The following is a 14,797-nucleotide window of genomic DNA, read 5'->3' on the forward strand; positions in this document are numbered from 1 at the left end:
TGAGACATGCCCCTTCCCCACCACCATGTCTTTGTGCTCCGCTCCTCCCCATCAGCCTCAGGGAGACACCCTGACATCGGGCAGGCAAGCACCAGCTCTGGCTCAAACCCCTAAAGGCTTTTAATAAGAACAAATATGGAGGCACGATGCAAAAACAGGGGAATAAAATAAGAGGAAATGCCCGGCTGTTTCTGCTGCCCGTGGGAAAAGGGAGACGCTTCCCTGGTGCTCACAGCTCTCCCAGCTGCACAGACCTCTCCTCCCTCCTGGCTGCACCCAGCTGCATGGCAGGGATGGGCTCTCCTGGCGCGGGGCTCAGGGACTGTTGTGCACTGAGCTCTGGTGGCACAGCCTGTGTGTCCTCAGGGGGATGTGCCAGAGACACCTCTTCAGCATCGTCATAGCCTGTGTTCTCTGGGAACAGGGACCAGGCATCTCCCTCAGCTCCAGGGGCCCCAGCACGTCTCTGGGAGCACAGCTTTGCCCCTGCAAGCAGCAAGGCAGCCATTGCACGTTCGCCCCATGGGGTGCCCCTCCTGCTCTGTACATCACCTTCCTCCCTTCTCCCCACCAGTCTGGAGATGTTCAGCTCCCTCTCCCACCCCTGGGCCCCCAAGGAAAACTCCTGGTGCATTTTGCCCAGTCCCCCAAGGTTGGGCTCTCAGTACATCAAGGATTCATCCGGCACCAGGGATGGCAGCCCAGGAACCAGCAGCGCTCTCTTTCCCTCTCACCTCCAGGTGCATCCCTGGGTCCTGCTGCCTCCTCTCGTGCCCTGGCCATTTCCCAGCCTCCCTGCCCAGGGGCACGATCCTCCCCAGGGTCAGAAACCTCCCTGGCATCATCATAGCCATCCGCTGGTTCACCTCCAGGCAGGACAGGGACGTCTGAAAGGAGAGGGGAGCTGGTGCCCGGGAGAAGATACATTTGCAGAGCAGAGGATGGGAGGATGCACAGGGACATGGGGCTCAGACACCAGTGTTGGCAGCACCACAGGAGACACCCCCCCCCGCCATGTCCTCCCCAACTCCAATGGTGACACTCAGTGACACTGCTGTTCTTCACACATCTGCAGGGAGGAGAGATCCACTCCTTCCCGCACCCTATTACCTGCTGCTGATCCCGGACCATCCTCCTCCTTGCTGTCCCCGGGGTAGGGCTGCAGCTTGGTCAGGGACCCCTCTGAAGAGGAGCCTGGAGAGAGGCGCAGCGGCTGTTAGGGGAGTGTGCTCTGCTGACCAGGCCTGTGGTCAGTGCTGCTGGGGACGGGGGACCCCCAGAGGCAGGGCTGAGTGGGGAGAAGGGCTCAGGACTCACCCTGCTCCCCTGGGACAAACCCTGTCTCAAAGGGGCTCCCAGAGCTGCCACGGGACAGCCCCTTCCCTCCCCGCTCAGGTGTGCCATAGGGGTGCAGGGACAGGCAGAGAGGGGCTGTCCCCAGCTGGGATGGGAGGAACTGGTGGGGAGGAAGCTCCTCGCTTGGGCCCAGGACCTGGCTTTCTGTCCTTGCCCCATCCCTACCTCCCCCCATGTCTGGACCCTCTCTAGCCCTTGCTGCTGGTGGCCCATGGTCAGGCAGTCAAGGAGGAGGTGCATGGGAATGAAGGCAGCACACACCCTTATCCCCCCAGCGCTGCCTGTGCCACTCACTCACACCTCACAGCACCCCTGGCCTTGCCGGAGGCATCTTTCCCCACGACCCACCTCCGCACCCAGCCCTGGCGCTTCGCACTTGCCCGGCCAGGAGGGCCAGGACAAGGCAGAGAAGGACCCCCAGGATGATGCAGATGATGACAGGCAATGAGACTCTCCCGCTGGCGGTCAGACGGCCCTGGGTGGGATCTGCATGGCAGGAGCACAAAAAGGGCAGCACCAGGCCTGGGAGAGGTGGGGGGCTGGGACACCCCAGTCCTGACCTCCATTACACCAGGGATAGATGACCCCAGGAGTGAGTCATGAGGAAGCTCCCACACTGCTGTGTATATGACAGCCCTTGCCAACGTCCCCACCCCACTGCTATCCCAGTGCCTCCTCCTGGGAGTTTCACATCCCAGCAAGTAGCCCCTTCCCTCTGGCTATGGGTCACAGCTGGCCCTGAGAAGACCCAGCGCTGGCGGGGACGGCAGGTTACCCGCTCAGGGGGTTGGTGCTGCTGTCCTGGGTGAAGCTGCAGAAGAGGAGAAGGAGAGCTGGGCTGAGAGGGTGGGTGTGCAGGTACCAGGGAGCCTCCTCTCTCACACGCGGGGTGGGGGTGTGTGTGTGTGTGTGTTCATATATCCCTGATACAGCCCACCCAAATTGCCCCTCCTGCACAAGTGGTCAGGGTGGCCAGGACAGAGCCCAGGGCCCTGCTCTGGGTATTGGGCAGGATGGCGCAGGCAGCCCAGGAGATGCCCCTGTAAAAGCCCCTGTAGGCCCTGTCTCTGCGCTTGACTGTGCCCAGCAGGGAGCAGGAGCTGGGAGGATGCTGGTGCCCGGGGAGCTCCGAATTACCATTGCAGGTGATGTGGGTCTCGTCTCGCAGGTCATCACACGACCGTGGGTCCCAGGGAGCAGAAGGACACTGCCAGAAGGAGCTGTTTCTCTCCCCACACTCCACGCGATCCAGCCAGGTGAGGCCAGACACCCTACCATAGGGCAGGCGTATTTCCAGGGTCCCTCCATCCCCACAGCCCAGCTCCTTGCATGCCAGCGACACCGTTCTGGGAGTCATTGAGTTGGAGCAAACGGTCCCCCATTTGCCATTGTAGAACACCTGCAGGCGCCCGGAGCAGTTGGTGCTGTTGTGCAGCCTCAGGGCCATGAAATCTGGGAGGAAAGAGCCCAAAGGGGAACAGGCTGGTCTGGGGCTATGGGAGCAGAGAAGCCTCTTCACCCCCCAGGCCCTCAGCCAGGCAGAGGCACGGCCAGCAAGTCACCCTTTTGCCAGGGGCAGAGAGAAGTCCCTGACGGACAGACACCCATGCCCTCCCCGCTAACCCTTGGGGACAGCTCAGCTTACAAGGGGCCCCCAGTGGGACTGAGGGGGTTTGTGCATGGGTGTCCCCAGGACAGGCTCAGGCAGGGGCTCAGAGGCAGCCAGGGACAGCCTCGGCCGTTGCCGGCTCTCCCCTTGTCCTGGTCTCCCCGGGCACTGGGCTCCCACCACAGCTCCCAGCACAGACCTGAGCAGACGACTCCTGCGTCCTCATTGGGCCCGCAGTCGTACTGCCCGCAGGACCCTGCCGGGCAGTCCCAGAGAGCAGCTTCGGCCCCAGAGCAGTTCACGCTGTCCAGCCATATCTGACCAGAGCCTTCCCCAAACCGAGCGGAGCCAACCGCCTCCACCCCCCCTCCGCAGCCCAGCTGGTGGCAAACGACGGTGGCATCAGACAGGTCCCATTGGTCATCGCAGACGGTCCCCCAGCTGCCCTGGTGGTAGATCTCCACTCTGCCAGCACAGCGCCCGGGCCCGTTCACCAGCCGGACCTGCCGGCTCCCTGCAGCAGGAAGAAACCCCAGCTGCCATCAGGGGCCGGCTGCCCACCCAGCCCCAAGCCTGGGGGGCCTGTGCAGTGCCACTCACCCCAGCAAACGACCCCCACATCCTCTGCAATCCCTGCTGCCAGCGCGCTCATGGGCAGGGAGGTGTTGCATTGGGTCAGGTTGGCCTCGTGCCCTGCGCACCGGACCCCTCGCAGCCCCACGAAACCCGTCCCTCTCTGAGGCTTCGGGGGGTTGTAGGCTGTCTCTTCCTCTCTTCACCGCAGCTGCCGGCACACCACGCTGGCCTCCTGCATGTCCCACTGCTCATCCAGGACTCGGCCCCACGTCCCGCGCTGCAAGATCTCCACTCGCCCGTCGCACCAGCTCCCTCCACCCACCAGCCGCAGGGATGTGGAGCTGCCTGGGCCTGGGGAGAGCAGCCATGCCCCAGCCCTCAGCAGCACCAGACAGCCCACAAACCTGCAGCACCTCTCCAGGCTCTCCAACCCTCACAACACCCTGCAGCTCACCCGCCCGCCCCCAGCCCTCTGCGGTCAGCTTCAGGAGCAGCTTTCCACAGGCTTGGTTCCCCAGTCCCTGAGCCTTCCTGAGCAAGACACTCTCTTTGCTCTTGGTGGGGCAGAGCCACCCAACACGTCCCTTCTGAGGCAGATGGGGCAGCTCCTGTAGGAGGGAGCAGCAGCCGGCGGTGGCCTGGGGACAGGCAGCCCCAGGACAAGCCTTGCCCCACCTCAGCGCTGCCATTGGCACTGCTGAGCCATGGGGCAGAGCACACACGCCTCTGCCCCTCTGCATCCCTGGGGATCTGGGCCTGGGAGCCTGTGTCCCTGGCAGGGAACAGAGCAAGGGAGGCCTTTCCAATCAAAGAGGACAAGTTTGGGTCTTGTGCTGACCAGGAGCAAAGGCAAAGCTAGAGGGATGGATCTGAGCCCCACAGCCCCGTCCTGGGTCTGTCCTGCAGCAGGAGAGCAGAGAACCCTGCGTCTGGCGGTGGCCCCAGGGCCTGAGCCCCTGACCAGGGTGGGGCAGAGATGCCCGACCCTTTTCAGTCCTCAGCTCTCCCACATCAGACTGGTCAATCTGAGCAGATAAGGTCTCTAGATTATTCCTGGTAAAGCTAGGGGTTCTTCAAGGAGAAATGCAGCCTGGTGCTGCCATGGGGTCCTCTGCTTTGGGTGGCCATGCAACACCCAAGGGGCAAATGGAGTTAACACAGCGTTGTCCCAGCACTCACCTGAGCAAATGACAGCAGCTTCGTTCTCATGGGAGCACAGTGAGGCCCCCAGGGCGGTCACTGGGCACCGTCCCAGGTGGACTTCAGTCCCATCACAGTGGAATGAGTCTCTCCAGACAGGTCCCGTGCCTCTCCCAAAATGCCCTCCTCTGGGAATGGACTCAGCAAACCCGCAGTCAAGGTGTCGACAGAGAACGTGGGCATCCAAGAGATCCCAGCGGGAGGCACAGAGGGTGCCCCAGGTCCCCAGCACCTGCACCTCCATCCTCCCTGCACACGCCGTGCTGCCGTTCACCAGCCTGAACCCTGTGTACTCTGGGGACAGAGAAGAATGAGATAGGGCGGACTTTGCTTTTGCTTCCACTGGAGCTGGAGGAGCAGCCAAATGGAGAAGAACCTGCATTTATCCTCCTTCTGCCTGATTTTAGGGCTGCAGACAACCACATCACCCCTCCAGCCCTCACACCCAGCACAGCATGGCACTGTCCCTGCCCTGCTCCCCTTGGCCTCAGCACACCCCCAGATATGGAACACCCCACCCTCAGTCCTTACGGGTACAGGTGACACCAGCGGCGTTCGTGTGGGTGCAGGGCTGGTCTCTGCGGGATCCCCTGGGGCAGAACATGAGGAAGGATTCATTCCCCACACACTGCAGCTCTCTGTCCCACATGGCACCAACACCTTCTCCAAAGTGAGCTGCCCTGGGCACAGGCAGGGCTGCGCCACACTGCAACTCCCTGCAGACCACGTCGGCAGCTTTGGGACCAAAGTCTGAGTCACAGACAGTTTTCCACTGGTTCCCATCACGGATCTCCACGCGTCCTGAGCAAGGGCTCTCCCCTCCGACCAGCCGGACATATCCTGGAGCAATCAAAGTCCCCAGAGAGTTCCCAGAGCCCTCTGGCAGTTACATGCCCACGTCCCACCTGGTCTGCAAGGTGGCCACAGGCAAAGAGCCCCACGACCCTCCCAGCAGCTCCCAGGGGCTGCTGATGGCACAAACACACCAGGGACACCCTGCCGCTCCTCAGACATCAGCACAGCACTTGTGGCCTTGCTTCTCCCTCAAACCCCCAGCCGCAGGCACTGCTCGGACAAACTGCCACCATTTTGGAGACCCTGGGCTTCCTGGCAGCACTGCGAGCACTTGGGGCCCAGGGAGACTGGCCAAGGCACTGTTGGCTGCTGCAGCCTCATCTGCCCACTGAGCTCAGGGCCTGGCTGAGGAATCCCTCACTAACTGCTGTTAGATGGGCCATTTCACGGGGTACAGCTATGGCACAGCTCTATGTACAGTCAGTGTCTGTGCCAGCCCCCCACTCTGGCACCTGCCCAGGGAGGGGGTCCTCAGCCAGGGCCAGAGTGCACTGCCAGGCACGCAAATCCCCATGAACGGCCAGGCAGAGGGCAGGAGAGCGGGCAGAGGGGCAGCCCTGGGCTGACACGAGCTCCCGGTGCAAGGACAGGCACCGAGGACAGTGCAAGTGCTGGCAAAGCCCCTGTGGCACAGAGCAGCCGGGGCTGGGGCAGGCAGGAGAGGCTGGGCAGCGGGTCAGCACTGACAGCACGGGGCCATGTCCACGTGGGCTGGCTCTCGTGGGGTGACCCTGGGAGAGGAATGGGGTGCCATGTGCCCCACCCTGCTCCTCTGCTCAAGGCCAGCGCTTTCCCCCTCTGAGCCCCTTTGCTTAGGCCGAGGGACTCATGCCTGCCAGGAGGCACAACCCAAAAGTCCCCAGCCACTCTGTGCCCTTCCCTGGGGCTGTGGGTGGCCACATGAGCCACTCTCGGTGCCTCTGGCATGGGGGGACCTGGCCCCCGGCAATGCCAGACAGGTCCTGCCTGAATGGGAGGAGAAAGATGGGCACCTACGGACACCAAGGGGCAGGGAGGGGGTTTCACCTGAGCCCCAGGCACCAACGGAGTCTGGGCTGAGCCACGTAAGGGACCAGGAAGGGTGTGCGCACCCAGGGTGGGCTCTCACAGGGCTTTCCTCAGGGACTGGCAAATGCAGCAACGTATGTCCCAGCTCAGCAGTGCAACCGCCCACACTGGGCCCTGATCTGGTGTCTGCTCATTTCTTCCTGAGGGCACAGCCAGTTCCCTCCCCGCATCCTGGTCTCAAAGCTGGGGAAAGGGCACGTCACTCCAGCATCCCAACTGTGATAACAGTTGTTTTGACCCCATCCACTGTGTGTGCAGTCAGACAGGGCAGACTCGGTGCCACCACAGGCAACATCATCCATCCAAATGGGGCCAGATCCTGGCCCAAAGTGTCCATACGTTGGGGCTCTGAGAGCAGACCCACAGCCCAGCTGCTTGCAAACCACTGCAGCATCATCCATGTCCCAGGAGAAACCACACACGATCCCCCACTGGCCCTGGTGTTTCACCTCCACTCTCCCAGCACAGCGCCCGCCGCCAGCCTCCAGCCTCACCTCCGCAGCCCCTTCAAACACCAAAACACGGGACTGGTCAGGAGAGGGCCGAGCCCCAGGCTGCAGCTCTGGGAGTTGAGTCACAGCACCAGGCTGGGAGCCCTCTCCTCCCTGAGCTGTCCCTGGGGAAGTGTGGGGGTCCCTCCTCTCCCCACAGGCTGTGCAGGCTGGGGGGGCCAACCCCAGCCCTGCTGGGCCATTCACTGCCCCACAGCCCTTGGCACCTCCTCCCACTCCAACAGCCCCCTGCCCATGCCCACCCACACACCGTGCCCCCAGGCCCTGCACAGGGCACCGTCTCCTCCCCAGCCAAGCACACCCTGGAAAGCCCCATGCCCCCAGGCCCGCAGCTTCCCCTGCCCACCACCTGCCCTGCAACCACCCAAACCCACACCACCCCCAGGGCTTCCCATGTCCTCAGGGACCACCGAGATGATCCCAAGGATCCCCCCAACCCATATCGTCTCTTCATCCCAGGCATCAGCCTAGTTCCTGTTCTTGACCGAGGCCCCCAGGAAGGAAACTTCTCTGCCACCTGTGGGTGCGGACAGCCCGGGCCCCTTCTCTCTGTGGGGCACAAACTGCCTTCCTGGGGTCGGGGTTCCCCTGCACCCTGGGGCAGGGAGCAGCACACAAACCCTCCGGGGCACCCTGGAGATTGGCTGTGCCCTGGGCATCGCTGAGTGCTGCCATCACCACCTGGGCCACTGCCAGCCTCAGGGGCACAGACCTGGGGAACAAGGGGTCCCAAAAGGGTCACCCAGGATGGGGGTGTCCATAAATGCAGCCAGGCACGGGCTGCCTTAAACACAGAGAGGCACAGGGAAAGGCACAAGGTCCATGGACCAGAGCACCTTCTGACCCTTGTCTCAGTGGAGCCTGGAAAGAAACCCCATTCCGAAAGGGATCCTGATGGCCCTGCTGGTACCCGCTGGCCCTGGGCTGTGAGACAAGGATTCCGACATTTACCCCTGCACAGCTGCACCCAGAGGAGCAGCCACAGCAGCCGAGGGGACAGGAGTGCCTCCATCCCCATCCTGAGCCTCCTGCCCTGCTGGCACAGCCCTGCTGTGCCCCACTCCCTGCCACGGCTCCTGGGGACTCACGGGGACAACGACAATGGGAGGGTAATATATCTCTGCAGATGCCGACCCAGCTGCAGGAGGAGCCAATCGAAGCAGCAGCAGCACCTTTTGAGACATTATCGGGAGCTATCTCCCCTCCGACACAGCCCAGCCCTCCAATGAACTTCGCCAGCGCCGTTCATGACCATATATGAGGGACATATGTGTCCCGCTGCGGCTGTCATGGTCACTGCAGCAGGAGAGCGTCATGGGAGAAGCTGAGTGTGGAGGGGAAATGAGTCAGTCACCCCTTGCACCCTGCTGTGGGGACTGGGAGCACTGAGCATCTTCTACGGTGGGCTCACCCAAGAACCCAAGGTGTGAGTGTCCAGTCACCGCTGAGCTGTGGGAAGCACGGAGCTGGGAGTGCACTGGGGTCTGTGTCAGGATGGGAAGGAAAGAGCCCCTGCCCCTGCTACAGACCCCACTGTGCTGGGAGCAGCAGCTGGGCAAGGGCCTTGGGCAGGGGAAGAGCTCCATCCCAGGAGGGCTGGCTCGCCCGTCCCTCCCTGCACAGCCCCACCCTGGGTCCCTCGCAGGAGCCCGAGCTGGGCCATGGCCTGGCCCTGGCAGCAGACCTGCAGCCCAGAGGCTCAGTCAGGCCCCTGACTCTCAGCCTGTCCCCGAGGGGCCGTTCTTCCCCACAGGCGCATTGGGAGCTGGAGCCTGCAGGTGCACAAACCACAGCCCACGTGGCCTCGCAGCGCTCCCCGCGCTCCCCGCGCAGCGCCCGGGCAGGAAGTCTGTGGTTTCCTCCTGGCACCGTGCCCAGGCACATCCCTGCGGTGCCCCCGAGCCACCCCCACCCCGACTGCTCCAGCCAGGGCTGCAGGGGCTGCTCCTTCGGCCTCGCAGACACGGGGCCGGGCAGCTCCCGGCCCCCGGCATGCCCCGCTGATGCACACGGCCGCTCTGCACCGAGCCCCATGGCCACGCGGTGCCATCGGTGACGGGACCTCAGGCCCTCCTCCTGCCACAGCTGCCTGCTTCTGAGTTAGAGTGACGGTGACCTCACACCCTCCTACAGCCACCACGGGGTGCTCAGCAGTTATAGTGACGGTGACCTTACACCCTCCTGCTGCCATTGCTCTCTGCTCAAGAGTTACACTGTCACACGGGGGTGGGTGCTGTGCACAGGATTCTGCTGCTGATGGTTCTTCCAAAAAGCCATGTTTGGGTGGGGTCCAAATACTATTTTGATGACATCAGAAGCACCCACACAAGCCCTATGCCTGCTCTTGGCCTATAAGCTGTTCCAGTACCGGGGAAATCACAAGCTCGTACACAAGCCATGTGCATGCTCCTGGTCTATCCGTCACTCAGCCACAGGTGATGTCATAACATCTAAACCTGCCATGTGCCTGCTTCTGGCCTATCAGGTATTCGGACACCAATGACCCAACGCCTACACAAACACCTACACAAGCCATTGTTCTGCTCCTAACCTCTCAGCTACTCAGGCACCAGTGACACCACAGCAACCTACACCACCCATGGCCCTGCTCCTGGCCCATCAGCTACCAGGGCAGCAGTGACTTCACAAGCACTTACACAACCCATAGGCCTCTTCCTGGCCCATCAGCTCATCGGTCACAAATGACCTTGCAAACACCTACACAAGACAGGTGCTTACTCCTGACCTACCAGCTTCTCAGGCACGTGTGACCTCAAAATATCCAACAACAGACATCTTTCTCCTGGCTTACCAGCTACCACTGACACCACAAAGACATTCACAAGCCATGTGCCAGCTCCTGGCCTATCGTCTGCTCAGGCATGAGTGACCTCACAATCACTTACACAATCCATAGGCCTGCTCCTGGCCTACTAGCTCCTCAGGCAGGAGTGACCTCAGAAGCACAGACACAATGGCCCATTTGCCATGTACGTCCTGTTGAGGTACTCAGGCTCCAGTAACCTCACAAGCACATACCAACGCATTTCCTATGTACTCGTGTGGTGATATATTACATATATATTGATATATATTTTATATAATATTTATAATATATATCAGATTGTATATATTATATTTTAATATAATATTATAATTTTCACATTATATATTTATAATACCAATTACAATTATACTATATATTATTATTATATTAAATTATACTAAGAACTGTAATTTAATATATTCTGCTACTATAATATAATAATAGTTATTATAGTGTCTTTTATTATATTTTAAGATATGATATTTTATAATATATTATAATACCTTTATATAGTTTACATATTGCAATGCATATAATATTATATAGTATATATATTATACATAATATATATCTGTTGTGATATATATTCGATATTGTGTGGCAAATGAGTCTGTTATTCCTTGGAGGTGGCCGTAGCCCCTGGGCACGTTCCAGCTTGTCCACGCCACACCACCTTTCAGGCACCCCTCTGCCCTCCTGAAGCCCCCCCACCCCAGACCTGTCAGGGCTTGTTCTGCAGCCTGGGAAAGTGGGGGACCCCGACCTGGCCTCTTCCTTTTGTTTCTCTTCACATTTAAACTTTAAGTAAGTGCTCACTCCAGTAGCTCTTATTAAAAAAAGGTTTTATCTGTTTTATACCTATGGGTTTTTCTATGGCTGTATGTATTTGCTCTCTATAGCTTTATAAATGTTTACATATACATTAAAAATTCTATACTTAAGTACATATACAGAAGTATATATATAAAAATACCGTACCTATTTCGAAATAAATATGTATTTGTATTCATTTGTACACTTACTAATAAATAGATATATGTTATATAAATGTAGATATCTTTATATTTGAGCACTTCCTGGACCAAAGGAGGTGGGCAGCCAATCGCAGGGCTGCCTGAGAACGTGTGGCTATGAAGGCGTCATGAAATGGCTGTCAGCCAATCACAATGCAGGATGAAAAGACGTGGGGAATGAGGCTGTCAGAAGTGGCGGCCTCCCCATAGGAAATGACAGGGGGCTTCCTTTGGGATGTGCCCCTGGGGACAGCGGGACGGGTGGCTGGTCCTGCCAGCCAATCACAGGGGCTGCCTGAGAACACACGGCTGTGATGGTGTTGAGACATGGCCATTAGCCAATCACAGAGCAGGATGAGCTTTAACAAAAGGGCAGCTCACTGCCATGGGATGGCGGTGCCCTGTCCCAAAATGGCGGCCAACCCAAAATGGCGGCCCCTGTGGATGCAGGGGGAGGGCCTTCCGGGTCTGATGTATCTCTGGGCCAAGCGGCAGGGGTGGCCGGTCCTGCCAGCCAATCCCAGCGGAGCACATGGCCGGTAGAGGAGAGCGACTTCCGGGGCGCAGGGCCCCTGCGGGTGCTGGGAGGGGGCAGGGCTTCCAGCGGGAGCGGGTGGGCGGGGCCCCTGTCCCGTCGTGTCTCCCGCAGCAGCGGTGCCCGTGCTCTGGCCTGTTCCAGGGCAGGGATCCCAACAGGCAGCGGGAAGGCCCGTGGGGAGGTGAAAATGCTTCTTGGGAGCCGTGGGCAGAGAAGGGCTCGCGGTGGGGTCAGAGCTCCCGGCTTTGTGCCGGACGTAAGACCTTTCCCCGCCTACCAGGGCTTCAAGGCCGCACCACCTTCCTCAACAAAATAATTACAGAAACACCTCCAACAACAAAAAATCCCCCCTTAAACTCCAAAGCACCCTAGGAAAAGAGGATGAGGGGAGAGAGGCAAGGGTTAAAGGAATAAAACCCTCAAAGTTCCTGCATCTGGTCAATGTGACGGATACACTTGACTCTGAGCCGCACTTTGGTTCAGGCTGAGGCAGCAGCAACAGCCCTCACGTCCTTGGGGTGAACGTGTGAGCTGGAAAGCCCCTGGCTGACGTACAAGGGAGTGAAGGTGTCTTGAACAAGATTTCAGAAGGTGGTTTCGAAAGCCAAAGATACAAGTTGCCAGAGCTAAAATGAAGATATCTTGTCTATGCTATTGACTGGCAGCCAACTACTGCACCCTGTACATATTACCATCAGGATGGGCCCAATGTGAGCTCTCCCTGCATGGCAGCTGGACGGCAGGCCAGGTGACTCTCCCCTCGAGCAGGGACGCCTCTCAGGGTTTGAGATCCCTTTCCTGAGACTGAGAGATCCTTCCTTAGCCAGTATGGAGAGATTCATAGAATCATGGAATCGTTAAGGTTGGAAAAGACCCTTAAGATCATCGAGTCCAACCGTTAACCCAGCACTGCCAAGTCCACCACTAAACCATGTCCTCAAGCACCACGTCTCCCCGTCTTTTAAATCCCTCCAGGGATGGAGACTCAACCACTTCCCTGGGCAGCCTGTTCCAATGCCTGACTACCCTTTCAGTGAAGAAGTTTTTCCTAATATCCAACCTAAACCTGCCTTGGCGCAGCTTGACGCTGTTTCCTCTCATCCTATCACTTGTTACTGGGGAGAAGAGACCGACCCCCCTGGCTGCAGCCTCCTTTCAGGCAGTTGTAGAGGCAATAAGGTCTCCCCTCAGCCTCCTTTTCTCCGGGTGAAACAACCCCAGCTCCCTCAGCTGCTCCTCCCCAGCCTTGTGCTCCAGACCCTGTCCCAGCCTCGCTGCCCTGCTCTGGCCACGCTCCAGCCCCTCCATGTCCTTCTTGGAGTGGGAGGCTCAAAACTTGAATACAGGATTCGAGGTGCAGCCTCACCAGTGCCAAGTACAGGGGCACCATCGCCTCCCTGGTCCTGCTGGCCATATGATTCCTGATACAAGCCAGGACGCTATTGGCCCTCTTGGCCACCTGGGCACACTGCTGGCTCATGTTCAGCTGGCTGTCAACCAACACCCCCAGGTCCTTTTCTGCCAGGCAGCTCTCCAGCCACTGGTCCCCACGCCTGCGGCGTTGCCTGGGGTTGTTGTGACCAAAGTGCAGGACCCAGCATGGAGCCTTGTTGAGCCTCACACAGTTGGCCCCAGCCCATCGATCAGCCTGGCCAGGTCCCTCTGTAGGGCCTTCCTACCCTCCATCACATCAACACTCCCGCCCAACTGCAAACTTACTGGGGGTGCATTCGATCTACTCGTCCAGATCATTGATAGAGATATTAAAGAGAACTGGCCCCAACACTGAGCCCTGGGGAACACCACTTGTCACTGGCCGCCAACTGGATTTGACTCCATTCACCACCACTCTCTGGGCCCAGCCCTCCAGCCAGTTTTTACCCACCAAACAGTACACTTGTCCAAGCCATGAGCAGCCAGTTTCTCCAGGAGAATGCTATGGGAAACCATGTCAAAGGCTTTACAAAAGTCCAAGTAGACAACATCCACAGCCTTCCCCTCATCCACTAAGCGGGTCACCTTGTCATAGAAGGAGATCAGGTCAGGCAAGCAGGACCTGCCTTTCATAAACCCACGCTGGCGGGGCCTGATCCCCTGGTTGTACCGTATGTGCCATGTGATGGCACTCAAGATGATCTGCTCCATGACCATCTCTGGCACCGAGGTCAGGTTGACAGGCCTGTAGTTCCCCGGATCCTCCTTCCAACCCTTCTTGTAGATGGGCGTCACATTTGCTAACCTCCAGTGAACTGGGACCTCCCCGGTTAGCCAGGATGCTGATAGATGGTGGAGAGTGGCTTGGTGAGCACCTCTGCCAGCTCCCTCAGTACCCTTGGGTGGATCCCATCTGGCCCCACAGACTTGTGCGTGTCTGAGTGGTGTGGCAGGTCACTGACCATTTCCCCTTGGATTATGGGGGCTTCATTCTGCTCCCCGTCCCTGTCTTCCAGCTCAGGAGGCTGGGTACCCTGCACAGCTCCCTGGCGCACCCCAGGGCTCCCAATACAGCCCCAATGCTCTCAGTGCAGGTCCCTGACTTCCCCCAGTTCTCCCAGTGCAGCCCCAGTGCTCCCTGTGCAGCTCCCTGGCCCTCCCATGTGCACCCAATATCAGTCCCTGGTCCCCTACAGTCACCCCAGTAAAGCCCCAGCGCTCCCAGTGCTGCCCCTGTGCTCCCAGTGCAGCTCCCTGGCTCCCTGTGTGATCCCAGTTCAGCCCCAGTGCTGCTAGTGTGGCTGCTTGGCTCCCTCCAGGGCTCCCAGTGTCGCCCCAGTGGTCCCAGTGCAGGTTCCTTGCGTCCCACAGTGCTCCCAGTGCTGCCCCCATGCTCCCAGTGCCACCACAGTCCTCCCAGTGACACCCCAGTGCTGCCAGTATGGCTCCCTGTCTCATCCCAGTGCTCCTAGTTGTGGCCTAGTGCTCCCAGTATGGCTCCCTGGCTCTCCCTAGGGCTCCCAGTGCCACCCCAGTGCACCCAGTATCACTTCCTGGTCCCTCCCAGTCATCCCGGTAAAGCCCCAGTGCTCCCAGTGCTGCCCCTTTTCTCACAGTAGCTCTGTGGCTCCCCCCAGTTTTCCCAGTGCTGCCCCATTGGTACCAGTGCAGCTCCCTGGCTCCCCGCAGTGTTCCCAGCGATGCCCCAGAGCTCCCAGTACAGCCTCCTGGCTCCCTGCAGTGCACCCAGTGCTGCCCTAGTGCTCTCAGTGTGGCTCATTGGCTCTCCCCAGTCCTCCCAGTTCAACC

The 14,797-nt window shown here is 59.3% G+C and overlaps 1 protein-coding gene across 1 annotated transcript; it reads right to left on the reverse strand.

The window, feature by feature from the left end:
* Nucleotides 1–1,821: 1,821 nt before the first annotated feature.
* Nucleotides 1,822–7,101, reverse strand: LOC309604153 (CD5 antigen-like; the record flags this gene model as incomplete). Its single annotated transcript, XM_082339069.1, has 4 exons — nucleotides 1,822–1,842; nucleotides 3,319–3,447; nucleotides 5,035–5,089; nucleotides 7,004–7,101. Coding segments are annotated over 4 exons (303 nt in total), but the record flags the coding sequence as incomplete, so codon positions are not given.
* Between the last annotated feature and the right edge of the window lie 7,696 nt (nucleotides 7,102–14,797).

The sequence above is a fragment of the Platalea leucorodia genome (assembly GCF_965183815.1).
Source record: "Platalea leucorodia genome assembly, contig: HAP1_HAP1_SCAFFOLD_400, whole genome shotgun sequence".
NCBI classification, from domain to species: domain Eukaryota; kingdom Metazoa; phylum Chordata; class Aves; order Pelecaniformes; family Threskiornithidae; genus Platalea; species Platalea leucorodia.